At 33.4% G+C, this 19,864-nt stretch overlaps 1 protein-coding gene across 1 annotated transcript; it reads right to left on the bottom strand.

The window, feature by feature from the left end:
• Nucleotides 1–8,781: 8,781 nt before the first annotated feature.
• Nucleotides 8,782–18,186, bottom strand: Abd-B (Homeobox protein abdominal B). The gene is made up of 2 exons (XM_077440971.1): nucleotides 17,442–18,186; nucleotides 8,782–9,469 (listed from the first exon to the last, which is right to left on the bottom strand). The coding sequence occupies exons 1-2, from the start codon at nucleotides 18,184–18,186 to the stop codon at nucleotides 9,021–9,023; spliced, it is 1,194 nt and encodes a 397-aa protein (XP_077297097.1). The 3' UTR covers nucleotides 8,782–9,020.
• Between the last annotated feature and the right edge of the window lie 1,678 nt (nucleotides 18,187–19,864).

Genomic DNA, 19,864 nt, shown 5'->3' with positions numbered 1-19,864 from the left:
CCCCGGCTGCACGCTGAGCTCCCTCTGTCCACCCCCTCTTTCCATCCCCCCAGCGACGCCCCGGCGTCAGTCTCATTACGACCCCCAACACCCCCCTGAACATCCCCTCAGTATCGTGTGCTGACGTGGGCTTGCTCTCAAGGTGGTATAAGAGGGTGAGAGTGAGCGTTGTTTTGGGGGTTAATTTGACACAATTAACACGGCGATAATACGAGTGGAGGTGTCCGATTGCGTTTCGAATTTAATAAACAGGGTGTTTAATTTTCCTGTGTGAGTAAATTTAAATAAATACTAGATCCTGCAGTTGCGTTGAAATAAAAATAAAAAATCTCTTACTTAACCGCCTTTATGCATATCTTTCATCTCTACTGAGTCATTCATTTATATGCATCAAGCATTTTTGCATATTTTTTGATACAGTTCAACTAGGTACCGTTACTTGGGCGATATTTTATTTTATTTCAATTTGAGCCATACATACAGTCCAATTTGTCGTTATCACTAAAAAAATAATACACATTATATTTATACTCTCTACAATCAGTCGGTTTGCTCTAATAATTGAATACGAAAACTGAATGCTTAGAAAAATGTATATAACCAAATTATTTATTATACTGTTGTTTTACTGTGTTATGAAATAAAAACGAAGGTATACATTAAGTCTTATATACATATATAGACATATATACATATGTACATATCTATGTAATTGATTTTGAGAAATTTCTAAGCGAATATTTTTTCTTTGAGTAGTTAAATATTTAGTTTCATTTTCTTTAATTTGTATAATGTTATGCATTTAAATTTTCGTCTTATATTATTTTGAATTTAAAGGGTGTGTGTCTGAATTCAAATATTATTCTAAAATCAAGGAAAATATTATACATATATACGTAGGTACATAAATTGACATGTTAACTAGATGTTTAAAAATATTTATATTATGTACACATACATACATATATCTAGTTGTAATATCTAGATTTTAAATATGCAAATATGAGTATAATCAAAGATTAATAAATTTATAGTATATTATATGTATATCTACACCAAAATGTCAATTAAGAGCACTTAATGTTATGCATTTATGTAGGATTCGATTAAAAGATCTAACCATTTTATATAACGTCTTAGCGAATTTCATGTCCCATATCAATTATAATACAAAATCATAAATTATACCTACTATACGGAAAAGTATAATAAATAAGTTGAATTAGATTCTCACATTTTCACATCTTAATATAATTGTGTTATTGTTCCATTAATCACATAAAATAAAACATAGTAAGTTTCTAAACACAATTAATGTCATTGTGATTTGGATTATGCCAATTTCATTTGAGATAAAACTACTTATACGTTTTTGCGTTTAGCAGACTTGAGTATTATTAAAATATTTAAAGCACAATTATATAAGAAATTTTATTACTGAGAAAAATTTATTCAATTAAATTCACAACATTTATTTGATTACTATTCTTCGATGTCCAAATCAATAACGAATTTAAATTGATTTTATTCAGACACAATTGTTGATCGTACATAGATATACGATAAATCAACAGCCAATGATTAATTTTAAAATCGAAGATAATTTAACGTCGTATATGTTCGAAACCGAGGGCTAATTAGCACACAATAATATAAATTGATATCATAATATAATATAATGTATAATGATAGCTGATATTTGCGTAAAAATAAAATTTAACCCGTTCTCGTTCGGTCACGCAACGAAAGTAGATATACAATTTTATACTTGAATTCATATATATTTTCCTTCTTGAATTGTTAACACTGATTTCGCCGAATATAAATAAAATTAACATGTCAGTATGTACATACAATTTTATACATTTTTTTGTAGTTGGGTTCCAAATGTATCCAAAGCGGTATCCCAGACCTGTTGGCATGCGAGCCGACCTCGCCACGGACTCAGTCTCCAATAAAATGTAATTGACTGCATATTAGCGTCAACGTGGCAACCAATGAGAATATTCGAAAGGTCCGTTTCATTAATAAACATATATTTTTATATATAAAGTCACCGCCACTCGAATAATAGTTGTATAGGCATACAAAGTTGTATAGCGTGCGCTCACTCATACCAAACCAAACAAATACATAGCCCGGAGAACTTGATCGCTAATGAAGAGATTCCAAGAGTCTTAATTACGTCTGGAATTCACTGCGAAAATATTTGAAATGCAATCATCATGAATGGAGCCCAGCAGGTTTTTCACTTACATTAAAATTTACTTTTGAAAGCGGTAGATTTGGCGAATCAATTTATTAGCCGGTTTTAAATTATCAGTAACTAAATATAACTCTGGAACGCGTTGTATATATGTTAGAAAATTTATATTTAATATATAACATAAGAAGTTTAATTCTGTATGTACATATCTATATAATATAATATTTCTATATACATGAATACATATGTCATCAGCATCATCTACAGCCATTCATTATTCACTGCTGGATGAAGGCCTCTCCAACACGCTTCCACTCGTCTCTGTTTTGCGAAAATCTCACCCATCTCACCCCACAAATTTTTCTAATTTCGTCTACCCATATTCCCAGCAGTCTTCCTTTTACACTTTTGCATTCTTTTGGGTACCATTCTAGTACTTCTTTTGTCCACCTTTCGTCTATTCTTCTAGCCACGTGGCCCGCACTTTGTAATTTCAATCTTTTCACTTTATCCCCTATATCCACTACTCTCGTCATACTTATCACCCACGTATTCCGTTTCCGATATTTCCTCGTTATGCCAAGCATACAACGTTCCATACTTCTTTGAGTGCATTGGACTTTTTGTAGTAACTTTGTGTTCAATGTCCAAGTGGCACATCCATACGTCATCACTGGCAAAACGCATTGATCGAAGATCATTTCCAACTTAAATTTATTAAATCCTTACGCTACCTTTTTCCTACCTATATCCATTCTACTATTCCCGATATTTTAAAAATCCTATCTTTTAACAATATTTCTGTCAGGCGACGACTTACTGATGCTACATTCTTCTGTAAGCTCATAAATATTTTCTTTGATTGTTCTGATTTATTGAGTGAGGTTGATTTCAGGATCCCAGTTAGGTATTCTAGACACGTTGCACTCTTTTCATTTAATCCTTTAAATACTAATTCCCAAAAGTTTTCTTATCTGCAGCGTGTTTATCGTATGGTAACGGGGAGCTGAATGAGGTTGATCTGTTCGGTATTTCCCTACATCAATTCAGGACTAACATCAAGAGAATCTTTACCGATTTATCCATTTCTTCTTCTATTCTATTTTATAACCTTTTTCCAATATTTTAACACTTAAGTTTAGTTATGCAATGTGCTATTTAGTCATGTTATAGCTTTTATTCTTTTCTTTTTCATTTGTATCTTGTATTTATCTTTTTCATTTGTTTATCTTTGTAAAAATCTGTAATTGAACCCGGATGTTATATATATTATATATTTACTCTTTGTTTTTATGCATGTCTACATCTTGTTGTCTGTTGATTTTTCAATAAATAAAATAAATAAATAAATCATTTTCTCCGATAAAGTAGCATTTTTGATTTAAAAACATAAATATGGATAGTCACTCAAATGAAATCAAATAGATGTGTAGTTAGTGTATTCAAAATGAGATTTTTCGTGATTTATTTGTATCAACTTCGAGATAAGTGCGTTATTATTATATTTTAGGCAGTGCCGTAACTACTATGTAGCGGGGGTAAGCAATGCACGGAAATAGGGGGCTATAAATCGACAAAATAATCGTTTTGCGGGAATGCAGGTAGTAAAAACCTATTTCAGTTTTTTTGAACCCTGGAAAATTATTAATATGCCGGAAAAAGATATTCAAACCATTGTTTGTATCTCAGAAAAAAATATCCAGAAGTTTTCTCAGATTAGTTCGAATCTTAATTTACACATGTACTTTTATTAATAAAGTAAGATCTTTTTGGAACAATAATCTTAAGGCAATTTTCAGAATTACTTATTACCAATTACAGTTGTTTGGAGAGTGATTTTTCAGAATTATGTAGATATATACCGCATTCATGTTATTTTTTACTCTTCCGGTAACTGTAGCTAGTGTAGAAAGAACATTCAGTAAATTAAAAATAATTAAAGAATACAAAATAAATTCGATCGGTCAAACCAGACTCAATGAACTATCTTTGCTTACAATTGAGCATAGAGAAGCAGCCAAAATGGACCCTAAACAACTAATTCATGATTTCGCAAACAGTAAGGTTTTAAAATAGAAAAGTAAATTTTAAAATATGTGAGTTAAATTAAGAAAATTATATTATGTACCTACATATTAACAATAATTATATTAACGTTAATACTGCGCTGCGAAACCAAAAATTTGGTATTCCGATTTCAAAATTCAAAGGGGGGGGGGGGCCTTGATGATTTTCCGTGCTTACGGGCCCAAAATTCCTAGTTACGCCACTGATTTTAGGGGTTTCCTATCAAAGTATATACATATGTATATTTGTATAGTCCTATATATATAATATATAAAATTCTTATTAAACTTCTTACTCGACTAGATTTATAACGCGTTTAAGTGTCATTACAAGTCATTAGTAAATATATTTATGACTGTTCCGATGCAACTTTGTTTATAATTTTCTAATCAGTGAACCGACATAAGTGTAAAAAGACGAAGGGCAGACATAAATAAGACAGCCATATAGAGACGTTTTCCTTTTGTCGTAAAAATCCACACATGTTCATTATGAAAAACTGTTTTTTTTTTTTAATTTAAAAATATGTGTAAAATATTGCACTAATAAAAAAAAATAATATCCGAGTTCAAAATCCTTCGGAATAAATTTTATTAATCGTTCAAAAAGATCGTGAATACGTTTGTTTCCCTTTATTTTATTTAAAAAAAATACATATGAATATATGTATATGTAAATGCAATACAAACTGGTTGAATTTAGAACAGTGCACGCGAGCGTAAATGAAAATGAACGAAAAACGTGATACGCACGGTTTATTTGCATTTAAACGATTTCTTATGAAGCGGGAAACTTTGATGATAATACAAGATAGCCAGAACGAAAAAGAAGTGATAAAAATAAAAGTTCAAAATTATTATATTTAAAATCATAAAGATATCATTTAATGGAACGAAACTGACACGTTCTTACATACATTGTAAGGCTTAAAGGCACACAATTTATTTTTCACGGTATTCTCTTATATACCTATAAAACATGCATTATGTCCCACCCTATTGTCCTCCGCCTACATTTCATCGCACTGCTCTACAAACTTTGCATTCTCCATCTACTTATGTGATTTTAATATTTCGTATGCATTTTACATATGTTGTATAGAGATTGATCCTTTGTAATCGGATTAAGTTTATTCAACAGGATATTCAACAAATTAATACCTGTCAATTTATATAAAATGTTACTTATGAAAATTTATCTGTTTCGTATAGACACGAAAGACGACTGGAAAATCCATATGAGAATTTTTCCTGAGTCCTATTTTTTGAGTATAGTCACACAAATAGTCCAGCTTTTGGCATTTTCTTTTTCATAGATTTTTAAAATTAAATTTATAATAGGCATAATACCTATTCTACATTTAATTTTAAAAATCTATGAAAAAGAAAATGCCAAAAGCTGGACTATTTATGTGAAATGTTCATGCAAACTTAATCGGTTTAATAGCTAGCTTTCGTTTTAAACGAATAGTAAATTGTTTCGAAATGCAATTAATATATTATTAATATTTTAAAAATACCGTATTCTTAATTTTTATGTTATCATAAAATATATTTTATATGTGTATTTTTTTCCTTAGAAAAATATCTTGTGAGAATCCAACTGATTTTAGAGTATTCTTTTGAAAAATAGATGGCGCAAGTAAAAAATTTTTGTATACGTATATATATATGTGCCTATCACTTTGTATATTTTGTAAGGTTTATTTATATTAGCGTTTCGAGAAATTTCGAACAAAGTTTGATCTGTACATGAAAACATAAATGAATTATCATTTTTCTCGGAGTATTTTACAAAACGACAACAACTACGAATGTTTGAAAACTGAAAGCTTATGGTACCTACTAATTGAAATTTGTTGAATATTAGTTTAATAGCTACAGTATAACAGAAAATTTAATTATTTTGTATTGTTCAACTATTATTGTGTCACAAAAATGAGGAACTATCTACACTTACGTACTAGTGTCAAATTCCTACTCGTCTATTCTTATTAGAATCCGACAAGAATAATGAAACGCTTGTCTACGACTCAATAAGCAATTTCTCGTCTGATATTACGGAATTCGTTACGTTTGAAATCTAGGTTTCGTTTATTGTTCTATAGAAATCAAGCAGTCAGAAAAATTAAGAAACTGAGCAAATCGCAAACATAAATAACGATGTGGAATTTTGATATTAAAATACCTTGAATTCATATGCTCATTCCTTTACTTTTTGCTTTATCATAAAATGCTATCAAGTAATTCTTTCAACTTCAACTTAAACTTACATACATACATACTTACGGAACTCATATTTATACTTACGTATCTTTTATGGTACCTACCCAACTTTTGAGGTCGCCAGATGTTTTACGCGAAGCATCCTAAAGACAAGGTAAATAATTTGTCGCAATGTTATTGGTTTACGTTGCTGTTGACAAAAATGGATAATAAACAATTTTCTTTTTTTTTCAAATACAAACTTAGTTATAAAAAAATGAATAAGTAGGAACACACGTCTGAAAGTAGTTTTATTATGTTTCATACAAATGTTTCTTTTGTAGTTTTGCATTAAGAAGAACATTAATATACTTAAGTCATACCTGTACATTTACTTATACATAAGGATAGTAACTCGATCATATAATAGAGCTAGATAATTCCTTACTTCATATGATTTCTTTCCATCAGGGTGCGATAAATGCGTAACGAAAATTTAATCAAATCAATATATATTATATAAAGTTATAAAATGCAACAAATAATGGCTTAAACAATAAGTATAACAAGTATGTGATGAAAAATAATAATCAACTAGATTGAATGGTCCTGGTATAAAATATATGACTTTTTCACCACCAGTAATTTTGAATGTAATAAGTACAAGTGCTTTTTATGTCAATAACATTATAACATCGTTCACCACTGGGAATTTAATTAAAGGATGTTTCAACTAATTATATATATCACAAAACCTTATATGTAGGTACTATTTAAAAACGATAAAAGGTAATAAAGAATATTTGCAACATTATTGACCGATGTTACATCCATCATAAATTTCACATTTTACAACTTATTACAGTTAAGTTAATATCATCGTATTTCTAGTAATAAGCATCAAAATACAAACATCGAATTAAGTAACTTTATACAAATATCAAATACGAGCTTACTTTTCGACAATTAAATAAACAGAATACATTATTTAAATAAAAAAATATTTGTATATCAAATTAAACAAAACAACGTTTAATATGAAATATACGATTTTAAAATAAAATAAATTTGTACATAAATATTCTTATTACAATAATCAATATAAATAGAATAAATGATATTTTAATCATATACGAAACGAGAACAATTTGAAGTATAATTAAAACATATAAGAATAGGATTTAAATGGAACAATAAACAATTTACAACACAATGAATCGAAATGTAAAAAAAATGTAAATAACAACAAAATCGAGAAATAATACGGTTACGTAAACAATGCTTACACATTAAATTTAAAAATGTCTACCATTTCATTTTAAATTCGGTTTTCTAGAGAAGGTTATTTTAATTACAAACATTTGGTAAATATTACATGAATTCATCTTAACTGACATTGAAGAATTTACAGTTCTAATACACATCTAATATGGAAAATTAGAGAATAGATAATATATTTTTTCCTTATCGAAGTCGCCTAAATTAGTCTATATTTCATTACAGTTGTATGCCATCTAATTTTACATGGAGGGTTTGTTAAGATATTTAGAAAAATCGAGTGGCCTTTTCAAAGAAATACGCAAAGTAAATTTCCATTTTCTCAAATACTCCTTTACACCAAAATAAGTTCATTTAACATTCGTAAGAGCAACGGAAAATACATTTGTTCGATGCGATTATTATTTAATACTGCATTTACATTTTGTCAGATTCTTTCATAACACGTAAAACAAATACAGCATCGTCTAATAAAAATAAAACAAAATATAAAAACACTAATTTGTAACAAATCATGACCTAAAACGAATCTAATGCACCTGCCCTTAATACACAATAAAAATTAGTCAACTGCTCATGAGAGACGAGTAAGTATTCGTCGCAGAGCAATGTTCAAATTCAAAAAACGGACTCCATTTTTTTGTTAGCTAAACATATATAAAAAGGAAATTGTTTTCTTTTAATCATATTTTTACTAACTAAATGGAAATATTTCTATGCTTTTATTTTTTTACTTTTAATTTTATTACAATATTTCTATATAAAACAAAGGATTGCATTTTCGGCATTACAATAAGCAGTCTCACATAATAAAATTTCACATTGAATTATATTCTCTATTTTTAACGACCTATCTATGATATTTTAAACAGTTAAATAGCCTAAATCTCGAGGATATCACCGTTGATACACTTTTTTTGTAAATATTTATTTATATATTATTTTATATTACATACTTGTCATGTATGGAAATTTGAAGTTTATCGAAGAAAATAATTTTACTTAGATCATTCTCTGGGGCCAATGCAGTTAGTCTTCATAGCGCACCATACGAATTTACGGGTGGGATCAGTACAGGGTGTTTCAGTGTCATATGTGCAATTAACGAATAAATCTTAAAATGTTTTAGCGGACTTTGTAATATCAATAGGATCATCCGCATCGATCATGATGGGGTAGGATGGGCGATTTGGATGGCGAGCTGTTTAGCTGACGGTGCCTGGATGGTGGTAATGGTGCGGGAAGGCCCCAGAGAAAGGCGTGGGTCACTGATGGTGTTTGACGGCGGTTCCATTGGCCGCATGGTGATTGAGGCCATGGTGCTGCGTGTGCCCATGGTGGTGAGCCGAATGGTGGTTATGGTTGTTGGCGTTCGAGTTGTTGTTGTTGTTCTGAGCTTGCGCCGCCTGTCTCTGGGAATTCTTCTTGTTCTTCATCCGCCTGTTCTGGAACCATATTTTCACCTGGCGCTCGGTCAGGTTGAGGTTGCGCGCCAACTCCCACCTCTTCTGCTTCGAGACGTAGGCGTTGAAGAGGAACTCCTTCTCCAGCTCTAGAGTTTGGAACTTGGAATATGGCTTGCGCTTCTTTCTGACTGTGACTGAGCCGGCCCACTCCAGGGGGTTGGTGGAAGCGCACCCAACCCCTACGCCGACCGACATCGACGCTAGTGAACCTGCGGGGAAAATAGCAGATGGGGAGGAACCCCACATCACTATTAACAGTTAGTATGCATAATAAGGTACAATTACAATCATGATAACAAAAATCTGACAATTGCGCAAACATCATAAAACCAAATGTATGGAAAATATCAATTCAAATCGAATTACCAGATTGAGCTGACGGGGGATTTTTTATTGCATTCATAAATAATTAAATAAATCTTTAAAGGACTTTTTCTAAATAAATAAATAATCTAGTGTAATATATTTCGAACGAATGTTGAAATAATACGCCTGCTAATTTTGACAATATGCAGGAATAACCGATGTTCTTACGTATAAACATAATTGTATGATAACAAATGCGTCTAGTATTTTTTAAGATATTTTTTTATGGAAATAATAATATGTACATATGTATGTATGTATGTTCAATTTAAATACTCCGGCGAAGACATTCGGTAGATGTGTTAAATAATATTATATTTTCAAGTACAGTATTTATTAATTTCCAACAGTAAAATTATCTAGTGTTAAAATAAATCTAGAATAAAAACTGTTTAATCAATATTTTATTTTATATAATAAAAATAGCTGTTAAAGCTTTACTTTTTTATTTAGGCATAATTAAATAGTACAATTTGATTTCAGAAAGTACATACTATGTATGTATATACATATTTACAATTTTGAGTGCCTAAGAGAAATTTTGTAGTAAATTTTGACTATTATTTGAAAAAAATCCAATTCTCAAGTTAATGATATTATATTATAATTTCATTTTTCTTCTTTTGTGGTGAAGTCGGCATAAAAAGTTGGTTATTGAATTGTGTTGACATCTAAACTTAGAATACGCTTACTTATTGAAATACTAATTTAATATAAAAATTGTCTTATCCAGGGCTATTCCTAATTACATATTTTATTGTATGTATGTATGTATGTAGTAGATAATCAATAGGATTTAACTTATCTGCTTTATATTTAAATGTTGTGAGGGTTCGTACATATATTACTTCTCAAATTGAAATGCAAAGATTTTTTAAAGACAACACAATTTCTTTAAGTATAATCGATAGGCTATTTCAGAAGTCGTATCGTAATTACTTACGTATTGGTTTTTTATCGTGGTTAAGTTTTTATTGGCGTGAAAATTCACACGTCTGGGTACATATGTAGTATGTTGCACAACGTTAAATTGTGGAGGAATTCCAACTAGTACAGTTAGTTATGAATGTTATGATCTCGGGGTCAATATTTCGTGTTAGTGCGACCCATTAATAACAAACGCTATCTGCAACAGTCGACCTCGAACTTTTTTTTTATTTATTTATGAATTTACAACGCATAAATTCAACAACGCCAATAAAGTCGACATGACGAGATAGTAGTAAAAACTGACCTACGTCAAGCTGACTCGGATTGGGGTCTGCAGTGGCGGCGCGTGAGAATATTCAAATGCAAAACAAAGCGAACGCATTGTATTTAGATTAAGTATCGGCCCCGCACGTGCCAAAACCGTATACTAATAATGTTTTTTTTTTTTTGTATGTCGAGCGTCATTAAATCTTTACGATGGTTTTGTTTCGGAATAATTTCACCGGAAAATGTGCCCGTTGAATTTTGTTTCAATTGGATGAGAGTTGACGCGTGTGTTGGGTGCATTGCGTTGCGCATCGATAGCGTCAAGGCTGTTTACGGATATCGAGTGTGTGCGATTCGAAACGCGATGGAAAATCGTAAGAAATACGCGAGCGTGGAAAATCAACAAATTTTACCGTGAAAATAATGTATGAGCGATAAAGAAATTGATGGAGGAAAACAGTGATTATTCGCTTGACTTGCGATTTAATTCCATTATTGATTTTGATTGTGCTGCTACGGTAACACTTTTAAAGAGATTACACTTTCATTTCATGAAAAACCAGTCAGAAAAAAAAAATTGCGTCATAAATCGAATATGTATTTGAATATTTGGGAAATGATGACGCTCGTGTCAAACTCGAGTGCGATGGGAAACTTGCACGATATGTCTACTTCCTTACTTATTCAACAATCTCACTTATACGGTCTAAGGATCGCAACCTTTTTGTTAGACGAATTATTTATTTTGGAAATACACAACCATTGGCGCAACAGTTTTCTAGGAATAGATTTTCAATCAATACTTATTGAATCAATGTTTTACTTTAGGCTTAGAAGTACAGACTTTCTTGATTTTATTGAACTATGGCAGCTAGAATTGTGAATTAAAATTAGCTACTGAAGTACATGTGTACATAATAATCTAGAAAAAATAAATAAAATATTATATTCCTACTGTAATTCTAGATTTATTCATCATGATCGTTTTGTTTCCTTACAATCCAGGAGGGAAATTTATAAGTTATGTTTTTATTTAATTAATATTCCTTATTTATTAGGCAATATCCTATTCCAATGTCCAACCAGACCCTCCTTCATGCATTATTTCACATTAAGCTCTCCACTTAACAATATTCCTCCTCATATTGATCCATTTCGTCGTTCCTTTTCTTACTTTAAATTTCTGTTATTTGGTCACTAATCTTAGTAGATTAATCTTAATCCAATATTCAATACTTAATTAATTAATTTTAATCCAATATCTACCACTGTTCAATTCCATTCTGCTTTGTATTTATTTTATTTCATTTTTAGAAAATTTTTTTGGAATCAATGTTATGTTATGTATGTACATATACGTTGTAATTCTGTTTTTAAAAAATAAATAAATAAATATATAAAATCTGCCCTTAGAAAAATAACGGTATCAAGCTTAGTATACATATCTATGTATGTATCATTAAACGATATGATATGTTTCTTTAAACGATAAAATAAGAATCTTTGTGAGGAAGTTTTTTATAGATACATATATGTATATGTATGTTATATAAAGAAAATTGGTTATCGTTGTCTATATATGAGAAAACCCATGAATGTACTCATGTATTCATCATACATCATATTTTAAATTTTGAATACATAAACATTGTATATGTATGTATTTATGTATATATATTTTGAATTTGAATATACATAATTCAAATGAAAGGGCAATGCTTAAATCGCAAATATTTAAAAATAGTGTTTATATTTTTTATTAGATAAAAACCATTATATACGTATATGTATTTATGTAATTACTTGTCAATATATTTTAGAACCGAAACCATAATTTCAAATTTTAATTTAGCATTTGTAGTAGGTATATATATATATATATATATATATATATATATATATATATATATATATATATATATATATATACATATATATATATATATATATATATATATATATATATATATATATATATATATATATATATATATATATATATATATATATATATATATACCTACACAGATACCCATAGATAAACAGTGGAAAGCGAAAGCTGCTTGTTTTACAGCGGCAATCCGTTCATTTGACCCACAATTCAAAGGTACCTACCTAGAGAGGCCATAAGTGACGACGCTTTATAATCCAATAATACAATAAAAAGAAGAAAAAAAAACCAAAACACAACAGCTTGAAGTACCCGTGACGTCACGCGAATAGTCGATGACGCGTTTCTCTACGTCACGCTCGCACCGCACCTTCGCAGTGTTAAAAGTGTAACGCGCGTTTCCTCTTTTATTGGTAGTTTAGCTACAATTTTATTCGTTTATTACGAGGTAATCAATTAAGGAGTAGTTTGTAGTCTAGACGGATTATACAGTCCATAAAAAAATCACCGCACATTGAGTATGGTGTGTTCGAGCCCCCTGTTGTAAATGTGTTTTAAAGTTTTATGACGCGGTGCTCTTCTGACGACTGAAGGATTGGTTTTGGTGGTAGTAGCACCACTTTTATCACTGGTCGAGACATGAAGCCCCGATATCGATCGTTACGTCATTTTATTTCAACCTCTTTATGTGAGTTTACGACCCGCGTGTTATTGGGAGATGACAAAAAAGAAATGGTGCCAGATCGCCGTGGAATGGGATGCTTAAATTTGCCATGATTCTATTGAATTCGATGTGTATTCTCGTAACACGTAGATTATTTCAAATTCAATAGATAATGTATGAGTGGAATGGACCATGAACTGTCAAAAGAAAGTATACAAATTTTATTCGAACTAGAAAGGAAATCCTTAAGTTTATATCCACATATTACTTATGTTTTAACTAACAAAATCGTGACCCAATTCGTATCTGAATAAACTTCTTAAATTTTATACATCAGTAGTTGAATTTCAATAGTTCTATTAAAATATAGTGTGTTCCAGAAGGGTAGAATTCGTATGCATTTATCGGGCTTAATAAGCTGCCTTTTTATTTGTATTAAAATTTCAAATATGCAAATGACTTGAATCGTTTCGTACATCGCTTGCAAAAAACCTGTTTGTCTCAAAATATAAAGTTCGTGGTATCTTTTGATAGTTTTTCTGTATTTTATATATCCTCAACATGCACGAAAATCTTTGGAATTCCCTTAAATTCCCGTCCAACTTCCATATATTTCGCCTAATTTAAATACACACTTTGTGAGCTGATTTCATTTGAATTGATTAATAATTCATTTTAATTTAACGCCAAATTAGTAAGATACGCCAATTACCATAATTAGCATATATCTATTAAAATATCGTGTGTAAAAAAAATGTTGTCTGTAAAGCGATGTCGCGTGTAAAACTTGGAATGCAATTTTTTTCCGGCTATAAATTAACGTGCTTCGTAAAAATTTAGCCACTTCTAAATAGCATAATAGTCGTAGTGTGTACTGAATTTTATTCATGGAGTTGTGGGATGGTTGTAATTAAAATTTCGATGAAAATCTGAAACAATGCGCGCCGAAGAGCGTATTGCGCAATGCGCCAAGCTAATAAGAATAATTTCATTTAATATATTGCCGATTGTAAATTCGTAATAACGCAACGATTTTATCGTTGATGGTGAGTTTATTTTAATTTTATTCGCGTGACAATTTGTAAACGCACAGTAATAAAGACATTAAACTCTTTTCGACGAGCAGGAATGAATGAACGGTTTTATGGTGGCGGGTTTACAGCCCGACTACTAGAGTGAGAGAAAACGAAACACACGTGGCATAGTATAATAGTAGCCACATAAATGTCCTCTCTTGTGTCGATTAATCAGGTGAAATGATATAATGTTCCAACGGTTAAAAGATGCCAATAAATCCGAAAGCAATAAAGCACCCGACAAAAGCTCGGAATTAGTACTGAGGGAGCGCGCGCGAGTTTGACCCTTACGACCCGAATGCATAAAGCGCACAGTGCCTTGGCATCACTGTGGCCTATAAAAATACCTCAGGTTCATTCATAAAATGCTTAGGTTCGGCGAGCACACGCGACCGGAGTCTATAAAGCGGTAATAAGCGTTGTAAAATCCGGCTACACACACTTCCGGTGTGACATGTGCTAATCCTATCCCCAAGATCACGTGTCCTACTATCGCAGGGTCAAGGTGATCGATTTTCACCTGCATGGCTCAAAAAAGAAATACATACATACCTCGAGCCAATTGGATTTGAAAGGTTTTCGCATTCTCGACCTTATCGAATTGTATGTGCCGAGTTTTTATTGGGACTTGTATGATATCAAGAATGACGTTGGTTCGTCTTCTTTTGCATATTTTGATCATTGGCTTAACTAAAAAATTGGATGCTTAGCGTTCGTTTCAACACTTGTTCTCACTCCCTACTTATACCCACGCGCTCGAACCCAAAAACGGTTATCTATTCGGCGGTAATTTTTTTGTTAACATTTTTTTGTCGCGAAAATAAACATCATTACCATTTTTTTTTAAATATTTTAATCCGAAAAGTGACTCAACGGAAAATGACATTCTAAATGTATTCGAAATCAATATAAAATATAATAATTCGTATGGGTAGATACTTAAGTTCATATAATACTGATTATATGTCAATAATTTTACTTTCTAAATACTCAATTTTAAGGAAATTAATAGAAATTTGTATACCATTAAAATTAAAAAGTTTAAAAAAGAACTTATTTCAACAAGTTATAAGTAATTTATTTATAAAATATTTAAATAGCAATTTCGAATTCCATACTTTCAAATGATGACTCTCATGGCAATGTAAAATATATTTTTCGTGACTCAATCTCTCCATGCAAGTCTTGTACGTATATTGATTTTTTGACTTTCATGGTAAAAAACAAAATATTTTTTTAATTAATTGAGTCTTTCCACTTTGACAAATTTAACGTGTCAGATATTGCCTTTGTAAATAAAATTAAAATTATTAAATTACTAGCTCAATTTTAAAGCTTCTTTATTGTTATGCTACATTTTCACGAAACTTTACACAAGCATATCAGTTTATTTTGAGTGGACAAAGAAATTACAAGGAACAAAACTGAACAGTCATTACGCGATTTTCCGACTAAATAGTAAATTGCTTTCACGCACGCATGCATACTTCTCGAGCTTCAGAGTGGTTAGTTCTTTAAATTACACACATACATGACAAAAATTAAGACCGTGTTCATGTACGAAAGTATAATAGTAATAAGTTCGTTGGATTTTATTTCTATCGCTAAATTGCAAACAATTCGCTACGGAGTGAAGGAGTGACTCGTGCAGAGGCGATAAGAATCAATTTCGCTCGGCGAGTATCGATCCGTCGTCTATGCAAGGCAAGCCAAGCGCAAGGAGCGCACCTGCAAGCGATTTTCGACTCTATCCGCGGGGCAACGAGCCAGACTGTTCGCGTTTCGTAAAAGTACACTGTGGCTGCGTTGAGAAATCGACACTAGAGTCAACATCTAGTGGACTGAATTAGAATTAGACACCGCTTCGTACACTTGGCATAGACAGTGAATATGTATGATAATAAATACTACTAACCACGTGAAACGCGCATGCGTACTCAATATTTTGCTTATTAATTAAAATTAAGTTTTGTAAAAATAAATAAAAAATATTTCAATATGAACAATATGTATATGTATGTAAAATATTTTTAACGTGCTACGAATACATTAACAAGTAAAACTTTTTTTTTTTAATTATACGATTTCGATTCGGATGAGGTATTTGAACTTGCAAGTATTGTATTGTCAATGTATTTTTTCCTTACCTGAGTGTTGAGATTCTCGGAATCTTTTTAAAATACATCGAAATGCGCAAAGCATACGTAATTTGATTGATAAAAAACCTCTAACACGTACGTCTGCTACAAATCAACGCGCTGAAAAATTTATCTGGAACGGCTGTAATCGAAGTTTCGTTATACACTTGTCAAGACAATAGGTAATTAATTGAAACAATGCATAGTAATATATGACAATAATTCATCATTAGGCGATCTGCTATTGCTTCTGAAAGCGTCACCTGCATACAAATCTGAAAAGAAAAATATACGAAAAAATTACAGAGAGATGTGCGTAAACGTCTGCGTCTGAGAAACAGCTGATCACTGTCAAAGACATGCACATTTCACTCGTGGGAAAATCGAAAATTTGACAGTTGTAAATAATTACGTGACGATCGGCGGTCAAGACACGATTTTACGAAATTGTGTGTACGAGAGAAGGAATGAGAGAGGTCGATGCAAATCAGCATCTGTCCTTGTCTGCCGTCCAGAATTAGACGCCGATAAAACGAGACGGTTGACAAGCAGTAAAATGGCACTTGTCTCACTGTGTATGCGCGATCGGAATGGAACGAATGTTTATGACCAACTTTATTGCTAAACGGACGAAAAATTATTTTCAAAAGGACTTTCCTTCTCTAAGGTGCAAATAATAAAACAAGAAGAAGCACAAGAGTCTGCCTGCATATTTATTGCGCAACGATTATGATGCCGTAAAAGTATTATGGACTTGTTAAATGTGTTAAGGACTTGATAATGGCTCAACTAAATTACCACTGAAGTTATTGAATTTTCCATACATTTGGTTTTGGTACATTTTAAAGGGGGAGGGGGGGGGGAGTATATAAAATTTTAAACAGTTACCTGGAGGAGGGTATGGTGCTGATGGTACCGGTTCTGGACCGTAGTTTCTGAGGCCGTAAGTGTCGTGGCCGAAGCCTGCAGCAGCTGACTCAGCAGCAGCCATGGCAGCAGCTGCCATCCCAGCCACACGACCACGCTCCTCTCCAGCCAAGTACGGGACTTGTCCTGGATGATCGTGCCTCCCAGCACCGTACGTGTAGTTCCAGCAGGCCTGGGCTCCAAATCCTTGGTGACAGCCTCCTTCGCTGGCCGTCGTCGTGCTGCCGCTTCCGTACTTGCCGTACTCGCTGCCACCCCCACCTGCCGAGGCAGCTGGAGACCAAAACGATAACGATGACGACTTTCTGTCTCTGGAGGGATCCCCAGCCAGATTGTAGTAAGTGGGTGCATTGGAATACTGGTGATGGTTGAGTGAAGCCGGCTCGAAAGCGGCTCCAGCGTGGTGGGTCTCCGCAGGGGAATAATTCCACGGTTGAGAACCGTGATGAGCGTGTCGTATGACACCCGGTTCTACACAATCCCCGTACGAGCCTAGTCTTTTGGCGGGGATGTGGAGTGGACCAGAGGCACCTGCGGACCCCACCGACGCGGGGGACGTGGATGCTGTGGAGGCGGGAGCTGGAGCCGGAGCTGCAGCAGGACTCGTCCCAGCGGCAGCCCCTTGGCCCCCAGTCGACGGGCTCAAAGCCCCAGTTTGCGGCATCACAGACGGTGGACTCTCTTCGTAAAGACCACCGTTCATCATGGTCCACCAAGCGGGCCCGGAGGAGTTGCCGGATGCGGTCGCTGGGGATCCGGCCATGTTGCATAGCGAGCCGGAACCACCCAAGCCCCCGACATTGTCAGGGTACAGTGCGGGGGTAGCGGTGGAGCACGCCACGGAGTCGCCGATCGTGATGATGGTGATGGTGGGGCGGCCGCCTCCCGAGGAACGGGGAACGGGATCGTGTTTTGTTTACGTTTTACGGAATAGTAGAGGGGAGTAAGATAAGGGGTGGGGTGTGGTGGGTAGTGGGTGGCGAATCTCGTTGTGATTAGTGGGTGGTGGTGGTGGTGGTGGTGGTGGTGTGCGATCACATGGGAGCGGCGTCCAGTTGCAGAGTGGGCGAGAGGGGCGGCGGCGTAGGGCGGGGGGCGGCAGGTGACATGTAAAGAATTAGCAGAGAAACACCACACTTTAGCGAGGGGTGTGTGTACAAAAAAATAATTCACCTGCACTGCATACACTTGAGTTACAAATACAAAAGTTCACCTGACGTGATTAGAGCGCAAAGTTCAAAATCGAAATCGAAATTATCTAAGTGTTTTGATTGTACAACTTGTAAAGTTCGCACCGATCCAACAATTGATAACACGTGCAATAATTCGATGGTGATAGCATGTTGTGTTCGATGGCACTGTCTATTAATATTATATCTACATATATATATGTATATATATTTTGGAGGTAGATAGATAGGAGATGATCGCGAGCGCGTGTCGTGTGTGTGCGGTGTGCGGTAGAGATGCGCTCGTCTGGCGCGTGGTTTCACGAGCACCGTCAGCCGCGGACTGAGGCAGAGGCGAGTGAGTAAAGCTGCCGCCCCACCGCCCACGACACCACCGCCATCTAGCGGACAAAAGAGTTAACTCTGGAGAGTGCACTGCGCTGCCCGGCACGCCGCCCCACCGCCACCACAGACAGACTCCACCGCACCGGGAAATCCTCCCCTCCCTGTCTCCTGTCTCCCGTCTCCTCCGAGCACTGTTCCGCACCTTGCTCGATACCGTACCGACTACATCCCATTGTGCAAGTGTAGCCACATGCGTTCACATTACACCTATCGATGTGTATCATATGTCTGATTGCACTGTTTCACCCCCCTTACCAGTACTTATAGCACATACATACATACATATATATATATTTCCAAAATAAAATTTCCCACAAATAAGAACCGCCAGAGAAATTTACATTTCAAAACAGCACTTTTCAAATTAGCATGATAGTGAATTTCAATTTTATTTCGTACATATTTGACCTGGCTCCAAATTGAATTTTCCTTGTCACCAGTAACGAAGTTTAACGTTGTACTTGGGAAAATTCAATTCAGAACCTAACCCTGACATCTTTTTTAATGAAAGTAAATCTAATCCAAATTTTTATTATGAAAAATGTCATATTTATGTATGTAATAAATAAAAAAAAAATATTATTTTAAATATACATATACTATAATATATTTTTTAATCAAATTGTATACATAAATATGTACATGTGCATTATAGTGGAATTTTCTCATAGTTACCTACAATGTTGATAGCTATGATACATATGTATGTATATATCTATGTATAATTTATTAAAAAAATATTTTTAAGCGTTTGAAAATTGAAAGTTAATGAAAAGAACATTTAATAATTTTGTTTTTATAATTATCTAT

The sequence above is a fragment of the Arctopsyche grandis genome, chromosome 11 (genome assembly GCF_051622035.1).
Source record: "Arctopsyche grandis isolate Sample6627 chromosome 11, ASM5162203v2, whole genome shotgun sequence".
NCBI classification, from domain to species: domain Eukaryota; kingdom Metazoa; phylum Arthropoda; class Insecta; order Trichoptera; family Hydropsychidae; genus Arctopsyche; species Arctopsyche grandis.
This window is presented reverse-complemented; position numbering and strand designations above follow the sequence as displayed.

Excerpts from the sequence above, each read along its gene's own strand:
- Abd-B (XM_077440971.1), bottom strand. The coding sequence starts at position 18,186 with ATGATGAACGGTGGTCTTTACGAAGAGAGTCCACCGTCTGTGATGCCG. Across the intron at positions 9,470-17,441 it reads AGCACCATACCCTCCTCCAG|TGATGTGGGGTTCCTCCCCA; the intron begins GTAACTGTTTAA and ends AACTGTTAATAG.